General features: G+C 49.1%; 1 protein-coding gene across 1 annotated transcript; it reads right to left on the minus strand.

The window, feature by feature from the left end:
- Nucleotides 1–250: 250 nt before the first annotated feature.
- EN2 (engrailed homeobox 2) lies at nucleotides 251–3139 on the minus strand. Its single transcript, XM_015832512.1, has 2 exons — nucleotides 2530–3139; nucleotides 251–567 (listed from the first exon to the last, which is right to left on the minus strand). The coding sequence occupies exons 1-2, from the start codon at nucleotides 3137–3139 to the stop codon at nucleotides 251–253; spliced, it is 927 nt and encodes a 308-aa protein (XP_015687998.1).
- Nucleotides 3140–9443: the final 6304 nt, after the last annotated feature.

The raw sequence follows: 9443 nt of genomic DNA on the forward strand, positions 1-9443 counted from the left end.
TGTGTGTGTGCATATATTTATAAATTACATATATATATATGTGTGTATGTATTTACACAGAGAGAATATTGCAGAATTCTATCTAATACAATATTTTCCGCTATTTATGCTGGTATAATCTTTGTACACTGGCCCTTAGATCTATCTCATTTTTTTCATCATCTTCATTAAATTATTGCATTGTCTAAAGCCCGTCCGGCTGCGCCGCCGCCGGGCCCCCCTCCCGCCCTTCCCCTTCCCCTCCCGCCGTCTACTCGCTGTCGGACTTGCCGTCTTTCGAGGCGGTGGAGTGGTTGTAGAGCCCTTGCGCCATGAGGTGCACGGCCAGGGAGTTCTTGCTGCCGGTGGCTTTCTTGATTTTGGCCCGCTTGTTCTGAAACCAGATTTTGATCTGGGACTCGTTGAGGCTGAGCTCCTGAGCCAGGCTCTGGCGCCGCTGCTCCGTCAGGTACCTGTTCGTCTGAAACTCCGCCTTGAGTCTCTGCAGTTGCTCCGCGGTGAAGGCCGTCCGGGGCCGCTTGTCCTCCTTGCTCGCGCTCTTCTTCTTTGGTTTCCGCGATCGGGGGCCTGCGAGCCGCGGGGAGAGGAGGAGGAGGAGGAGGAGGACAGAGAAAGAGAGAGAAAGAGAGAGAGAGGAGGGGTGAGCGGGAAGGCACCGCCAGTTCCTCTTTGTCGGCCTTGCCAGCTCCGGGGACGCCAGCTTGCACGCCAGAGGAAAAGGGGAGAAGGGAAGCCAAGACCCCCGCCCCTCCCGAGGACGGCCTTCGGGAGACCGCCGGCCAAAGGGACTCCCAGGAAGCCGAGGGTCCCGTTGGCGGGGGGGGGGGGGGAAAGAGCGAGGCTGGAACCCACCCGGCCCATGCTCCGCAGCCAGCCACTGCGCTTTAGCTCCCTTCTGCCGAGGACCCCTCTCCAGCCTGCTTTCCTTCTTTGTTGCCTCTCGGCAGCATTAGGACCTGGGGATTCCCTGCAAGAGCCCTCCCCGAGGAAGCCCAACTCCGGCAGGCGCTGTCCCTCCACTCCCGGGCCGCGGCGGCGGCGGCTGGCGAGAACCCGGCCGCAGTGGCGCTGTCCTTCCCTCCGTTCTGCCCAGGCCAGCCAGCTTCGGATCCTCGAGACAGGCAGCCCCTTTTACCGGGAATTAGGCGGCCGACTGACCTGTCAGAAGATCGCTCGGAGCGGGACTTTTTTTTGGGAGGGGGGCGGGAGATGGGAAATGTTTCCCGGGAGAAAGCGGAGACCGGGCCGCTTCGCTCGGCCTTTGGAAAGGTGTGTGTGTTGGTGGGGGGGGGAGAATCCCCTGTTATTTTTCCTCCCTGCCTCCCTCCTGCTCTGGAACCCACCAGCAAAGGTTTCAAGGGCTGCGGCCTCTGTTCAAACGAACCAGCCAACAAACCTTCCTCGCTTCCCAGGGTCAGGAGAAAGACTTCGCGGCCTCCCAGACTCGCAAAGACAGAGCTGGCCCTTCCAACTCCGGGGGGTGAGATTTCCTGGCTTTCCCCGCAGGCCAACCCTTCGCACAGCGCTCAGCTGGGAGAGCAGAAAAGAGCCAAGGGTTTGTGGCTTTCGGGTGCTATAAGGCCCGCCGCCGCCCTCGCGCTTTCCTTTTTTGCATTTTCCAAGAGGAAGAAGGACGGGAGAGGCCAAGCGGCAACCGACTCGGCGTCCTGGGAAGCCTGGCTGGGTCGGGATCGGGGCCCGAGGAAATGAGACCTTAACAAAGCGGGAAGGTGGAGAACAATGGAGTTCAGGCTCGGGTGCCAAATATCCCCCGCATGGAAGCTCTCATCACAAAATCTTCGCTTCCCGTTTTTGTTTGGAAATCAGTAATAAAATGCAACCGGGAAAGGAATAAAAATTCCGTTTGTTGCATTCAGAAGAAGGGCAAACAAACAAACAGCCAGCGGAGCCCTGGCTGACCGCGGAGATGGGGGACGTATCCCATTCGCGGCGTCTCCTCCCCCTAAGCGGGTCGAGGGCGCCCTCGCAAAACTCTCGCGGCCTGCGCCCCTCCCCGGCCCCCGGAATGGCTTTCAGCGCCCTTGCGAAGACCCCCGAAGGGAAAGGGCGCAAAGGCCCGGAGGGGGCGAGCCTCCGAGCCCGCTAGCCGGCTGCAGTCAAGCGCCAGGCTCCAAGGAGCGCTCCCCAGCTGGAGCGGAGCTGGAGAAGGAGGCGGCGGAGCAGGAAGCGCTTCGCTACGGTCCTGCCATTTTCTGCCCGGTTTTTTTTTTTCCACAGGCCGCCTTCCAAGCAGTTCCACCGGCGGGAAGACTCCCGTGTTGAGGGAGGCCTGTGGCAAAAGCTTTTCAAGGCTGCTTTGAGATTGGTGAGCGGAGCTTTGGGTGGAGGCTTTCCTCCGTTTGGGAAGGGGGTCTCCCACCGCCGCCAGTCCCTCCCAAGCAGCCCCCCCCCTCAAGGAATACCACCTTCTCTGCCATCCTCCTTCCTTCTCCTGCGCCTCGGCTTTCGGCCCCGGCCTCTCTCGTCCGTGCGAGCGGGTGACCGAGTAGACCCAATGCCGCTGCTTACCTGAGGAAGGCCTGTCTGAGTAGCGGGTGCAGTAGACCCAGGCCGGCCACAGCATGGGCTGACCACCGGGAAATGAACTGGCCTGCGAGCTGTCCGAATCTGAGCTGAGCGACAAGTCCCCGCCGCCGCCGGACTTCAAGGCTCCGACGAGCTCCCCGCAGTCGCTTCCCTTTTTGGCGGGGACCCCAGTCTTGGGACCGCCGCTGCCGCCGTCGCCTCCTTCGGCCAGGGAACCCGCGGCCGGAGCTGCCGACGGACTCCTGGCGCCCAGCAGATGCGGTGGCTGCTGCTGCTGCTGCTGCGGTGGCGGCGGCTGTTGCTGTCGCCGCCGCCGCGGCTCCGGGCTGTTGCTGCCGCTGCCGTCGCCGCCGCCGCCGCTGCCGTCGTCCTTCTTGCGGCCGAACTCCGGGCGGAGGATGTTGTCGATGAAGAAGTTGGTGATGCGGTGCGGCGGGTGCGGGTGATTGCCCGGAGCCTGGAGCACGCGGGGCACAAGCAGGGCCCTCCTTCGGCTGGCCTCGCCGTCGCTGCCGCTGCTGGCCTCCTCCGGCGGCTGCGGAGGCGGCGGCTCGGCACCTCCGTCGCCCAGGTGCTGCTCGTTCTCCTCCATGCCGGCCCGCGGTTGCCCGAAAGCTGCCCTCGCCTTTGGGCGACGCACCCACCCCACGCCGACCGCCAGGCGCGCGGCGCTTCTCTCCGAACCGGGCGGCGGGATCCAGAGGGAGAGCCGGGTCTGCGGAAGGCGGCTATCCTGCGCCTGCCCCGGGCTGCGGGTAGTTCAGACCCCCCGACTTGGCCGCGATCTCCTTCTTTTCTTCCTGCCTCCCGGAGCTATTAAAGGGTTCCTCCCTTCAATTCTGCAGGCCCCTCCTGCGTCCTTGGCCCAGCAACGTAGTCATCGTTAGGACTAAACATCCGCCGCCCCCCACCCACCCACCCACCCACACGCCCGCACGCCCGCACGCCCCCTGCTCCGGCTCCTGTGGGTTGATAAGAGCCCGGCGATATCCTGGCAAAAATTACGCAGCAGCAGCAGCAGCAGAGAAATCCTTCCAGGGGGGAAAAGTCAAGGCCACCCCATCGGTCTGGCTGGAGCAAACGCCTGCCTCGCTGGCTGGCTGGCTCCGCGCAGGGCGAGCGCAGCCCTGAGCCTCACCAGAGGCTTCTGCACAAATCCCGCGGCTCCCCAGCTCTCCCTCCCCCTTCAGCCAAATATTCTAAGTTGCATTGGAGGGCTTGGGCTGGGAAATTTCTCCCTCTCGCTCTCTCTCTCTCTCATTCTCTCTCTCTCTCTCTTTTTTTTTCCCCCTCCTCCTTCTCTCTCTTTCTCTCACCCCGTCTCGTTTGCCCTGGCTCTCCGGATGAGGGGTGTGAATTTAGAAGCCACTTAAACTCAACCTGAAATACTTTCACTCTGGATTTTTGTTCTTATTTTTAATAGAGCTCCACGAGTGACGTGGCCAAGCCGGTATCTTAGACACGTGCCTTGAGCCAATGGCAGAAGAAGCTCTCCCACACGTGACACAGTCGCGTTTTGGTAAATGACAGAAGCAGCCTCCTCCTCCTCCTCCTCCTCCTCCTCCTCCTCCTGGCTCACGATACCCCCTCCCTCATTTTAAAGCGATAGCCTCCAACTTGCCGGGTAATTTTTTTTTTATTTTTTTTTTAAAAGAAGAAATGCCGAAATAATTTAATCCTCTGAAATAAGGGATGTTCGCCCCCCTTGTCCTGCTGATGCACTTCCCTTCAAATCTTTGTCTGAAAAAGAGTTCTGGTATATAATAAGGATAACCATTAGGAAAAAAACCGAAATTGTTTACAACTGCAATTGGAGGCGAAAGAGAGGGAGGCAGAAAAGGGGGGGGGGAGAGCGAATTCCCACAATTCCTTGCAAAAATAATATGAAATGAGCCAGCCCCATACAAAGAGACTTTTTGTGCTACTGATTTATAGGGACCGAGGAAGGGAAAAATAAAATAAAGAATCTAAAACAGTAATTTTAGAAGGAGAAGAAAATTCTCTTTCTCTTCTCTTGCTTGATTTGGGGCACTTAAAACAACCGTTGCTTTTGCTTTTGCAATCGGGAAGCCCAGCGTGTAATATCAGAAATTCCCGCTGTTTGTTTTTTAAAAATTGTTGTTTATTATTTGCTTTTAAAACTACCCAGCCTTCTCCGGGTCTGTTATTATTAGGAACTGCAATGCCATAAACATAAGGCGATAGGATAATTGAATCATTCAACTGAAAAACGGACAGGAGCCTTTGATCTTTTATTCCAGCATCCAAAACGATATTAAACAGAGAGATTCCCGTTGACAGACAGCGGATCGTGAGAGCCCCCCCCCCCCCACGTCCCCTTCCCCCGAGCACTTTTCGCCGAAATGATACAGCGATTGTGGGCTGTTTTTTTTTTCAGCACTGAATCTAATAGAAAATGGCATTAGAATTTTAAAATCATTCAAAAACCAAGAAATAAAGGGGATCTGAACGGGATGCTGGCCATCGTTTCGCGAAGAGATACCCAGCGTTGCACGCTCTTTGCTTGATCCTTTCTCTGCTAAAGGTAGTTCTTTTCTTTCTTTCTTTTTCCTAAATCCTGAAACACCCGCCTACAGACAAAACCAAAATAAGCATCTCCTCCAGGCCTCCCTGGACTCCTGGCATGGCTACTCTTGAAATTTGTGAAAGTCACACAAAGGTCAAGGAAGGAGAGGGAGGGAGGGAGGGAGGGAGGGAGGAAGAAAGGAAGGAAGGAAGGAAGGAAGGAAGGGAAAGGAAAGGAAGGAGGGAGGGAGGGAGGGAGGGAAGGAAGGAAGGAAGGAAGGAAGGAAGGAAGGAAGGAAGGAAGGAAGGAAGGAAGGAAGGAAGGAAGGAAAAGTTCACTTTCCATCCAACTGTTCCTGGGGATGTTGGAAGAGAGACAATGCCACATGATTACAAAGACCAAAGACTACAACGAAGTCAAACATCGCAGATCGCAGATCACAGGCAGCTGTTCCTCCCCTTCCAGAGCTCAGTTCTCAATGGAGAGGTGGGCCTCTCAGCGCTGCTGGCTCCTTTACCCCAGAAACCCCTTCCAGCCGTCCGTTTTCGGGTGGAGAGGCAGGACGGAAAGGCTGTGAAATACCGACTAAGTGGAGTGTATCCCTACCTTCCTCCTTACACAGGTGTCTTTGTGGGCATGGGTAGCAAAGTTCACCTTTTGGGGGGCTGCAAGTGATGAAAATATGTCTGAAATTGTTTTCACTGGAGATGAAAGCAATCCCCTACACCCCCAAGAGGAACTGAATCTAAATCAAGTTGACTGTTAAAAGAATCAGCAAAACTATAGGGTATAAAAAAAAACTTAATAAATATATGCATATATATTTGTTTACTGTTTTCATCCAAACTGAAAGAACAGGAAGAACCACCATTTTCCCAGGTTGTTCGTGATAGTAGTTATTATTGCCACAACATTTTGTAATTATGGAGTTGGTTGTTTTTTTTAGCGTAAGGACCCAACTGAGAAATATAATATCTGGAGAAAACAGTATTTAAGCATCCTGGGCCGCTCTCTATCCAAGTATAAAAATAGATTATTTGTCCCCTCTCTGTATTTGAAGCCTAGTTCGTATGGACCTGAGTCAGACTCAAAATGGATACTTTTGAGACTGCTAGAAACAACGAGGGACATCTGAGCTGCCTCTTTTGGGCCTTAGTGTAACTCAGAACTCATTTCAGTACCGTCTTTCTGCCCTCCAAAATATCGTCCTGCTTTCTCCAACTTCGTTGTCATGACTCTTTTTCCAAATCCTATATTGTGAAAAGTACAGGGGAGCATCCACGAATACTGTATTCCTGGTCTAAGGCCTCTGAGCTCTTACAGGCGTCTTGAGGTTAATATCTCAGTGTCCCATGTAAAGTGATTAGGCTGTCTTTCAAAAAGTATTTTCTAATTACTTGGAAGGCCTGGCTCTGCTATACCCTGTAATTAAACGTGTCCAGGGTGTTGCGTTTCAAATATTTTGCTGCAGGGAAGATCCTAAATTATTGACTTGAGCTTAAAATATCTTGAAGTAAACATAAGCTGTGCAAGCTGTGTATCAAGTAACATTTCTTGTCACATAACGCTGACCACACGTTAACATTTCTATTTGTTAAAATTACCTTGAAGCAGTGAATGCTCATTTGCAGGTTAAGAATCCAGGCAGACTTGCTAGATAAACTCTGAAATAGAGGGTTTTTTAAAAAAATGCTATAAGCCAAACAATAATTGAGACAGACACAGGTCTGACTCAAATCCTAGTTATATTCTGTTATCACCCCAGTAATATTCTATATAATAATAACATATAATATTCTATAGTAGAATATTATGTTCTATTATCAAATCTAGAAAAAAGAAATAGGGAGAGATGATATGGGGATCCTGACAAATAAAATCTGAATAATTCTGAAAGCATGCCATCTATTTGTATTTGTTTAAAAAAAATTAGAGCAACAATTTTATTTCCAAATAAAGTTCGGAATCTGAAAGTGCATATGTATTTATTTTAACAAGATAAAAGATATTTCTACATCTAATATGTATGCATGTATGTATGCCAAAATAATAGTTTTGACGATTGATGCTTATTTAATCCATTCTCTCTGGACAGCAGAGAAGAAACCCTGTATGCACAAAATGCAAATAATTATATTGATTTAAATACAATTAAATATTTACTCATCCTCACTTCCTGATAATTTTCTTGCATATTTGTTTTAAATGCACTGTTGCTTTTTTAAAGACAGTTCCTTAAGCCAGTTAGACTACACTGCAATGATTTAACCCAAGTGTGTGTTTTATGTAGTCCTTAAGAGTTGAACTAATATCCATCAAATAAACTGCTCTGACCTGGTTGGAAATTAAACCACGATAAAAAATATTTTAGGTGGAAGCCAGGTCCATATGTTGAGACACAATTGGGTCCAGGAGGTATCCTTTAAGACACGTCTTCTCTTACTAATGATTTTATAATCTGCACACAATTTCATCATCAGGACCTTGAGAAGATAACTTTCTCTTTTTCTTCAAAGGCTCACCTAAATGGACTTCTGAAAGTTCAGTTCTTTGCATTTCCGTCAGTGCAGCAGCACTCCGTAAAAATATTCCTGTTTCATCCTTTGAATATATTACTACACATGTTCTAATGGAAACGTAGATTGCTGTACGTGTTTTGAGGCTTGACTTCACTATCTTGGTGTTTAACTATCTGGCTGTTGGAAAGAAGGCAAGTAAGAACTAATGAAAGCAGTCAGATAGATTGGACTGTTGCTGGGTTTGCCTACCAGAAGATAAATTTTCCTGGTTCTTATAAGTCACAGCGAGAAGTCAGCTAACAAAAGAAAAATAATATTGGAAGAGCTAACTAAATCTGCCTGCAGGCTGATTTGTTTTGATCCAGTACTGAGTTGAAGGATAGCTCCGAAAAAGTTTCGGTGGCCAAATCCGAAATTAAACGCAAATTTGCCCTTAAAAGGAATGCCTTCATGCGATAAAAACCGAGAAGATTGTCTGCAAGGGTTGACATTTATTTTGGTTTGCAGAGTTGCAGGAAGAATCTGTATCACAAAACTTCTGGAATTCTCTATGCTCACCATCCAGCCCAGATTTCAAAACAAAAAGTTCACATCTAAGGCTCGATAGGTAGGGTTTTGGAAAGAAAATACTCATCTAAACAATCGTCTAACCGACTCCCAAACACTTGTAGCATAACCGGTTGCCATTCGGAGATCTCTAGAGCAACAAGTTACTTCAAATAAATAAATAACTCGCCTTCACTACGCTTGTTCGTTCGGGCCGCTGCAGAGCCCAACTCAATCAGCTTTACGAATTAACACTCTGAGCTAGTGATGGAAAGGGGTGAAATTTGAATTTCATAAGACATAAAAATAATGTAGCAACTTATGTGCTTTAATGTGCTCCTTTTATTTCCCTACCTCCATGGGTATATAACTCAAGCTATTCCTCCTTCCATCAAACTGTTTCTCTCTGTCTCTCTCTGTCTCTGTCTCTGTCTCTCTCTGTCTGTCTCTCTCTCTGACTCACTCTCTCTCTCTCTCTCTCTCTCACACACACACACACACAGAGAGAGAGAGAGAGAGAGAGAGAGAGAGAGAGAGAGAGAGAGAGAGAGAGAGAGAGAGAGAGAGAGAGAGAGAGAGAGAGTTAAAAGACTGGTCAATTGGTTAAAAACCAATTGAATAAATTGGATGCTGCAATTTTTCAGGGTGTCCTATCAGCTTCTGAATGTCCTCTCCATAAGTGGTGAAAATGATGTTTTTTGTTGGTTTGGTTAGATTTTTGCATCTAAACAAAAAAAAAAATCATTTTCACCACCAATGGGAAGGAGAGGACATTCAGAAGCTGATAGGACACCCTGAAAAATTGTAGCAGCCAATTTATTGAATTATAAAACAGAAAGAAGCAGTGCTACTGGTCCTCTTATTGCAACATTTTTGTCTTAATGCACCCAAACACACACACACATAAACACACACACTACTGCACTCTCTTGCACGCCAGTAAGTTTCTTGAAGTCCTGGGATCCCGATTGATGGTTTATTTGTAGAATTATAATGTTACCTCAGTCACAAACCCATTTAAACCCTTTTGTCTTTCATGAATCCTAACAAATCCTGCTTCTCTATCTGCTGTTCCAAAGTGGCATCCTTCTTTCCTTAGAATTCTTTATATTTCATGTTTCTGTGTATTCCAATATTCAAGATGCCTGCCAAATATCAATAATAATATCATAAATAAGCAGGCTATTCAAAAGTCCATAACAAACCTTTCATGGTTTGATATACTTTGATCTTGAATACCTTATTTAAGGATAATTTTCCAGGTTGCATTCAAGTAAACAGAAATTATCTCAGAAGCTCAGCAT

This window comes from Protobothrops mucrosquamatus, unplaced genomic scaffold, assembly GCF_001527695.2.
Source record: "Protobothrops mucrosquamatus isolate PMUCROS unplaced genomic scaffold, P.Mucros_1.0 scaffold5, whole genome shotgun sequence".
NCBI classification, from domain to species: Eukaryota; Metazoa; Chordata; class Lepidosauria; order Squamata; family Viperidae; genus Protobothrops; species Protobothrops mucrosquamatus.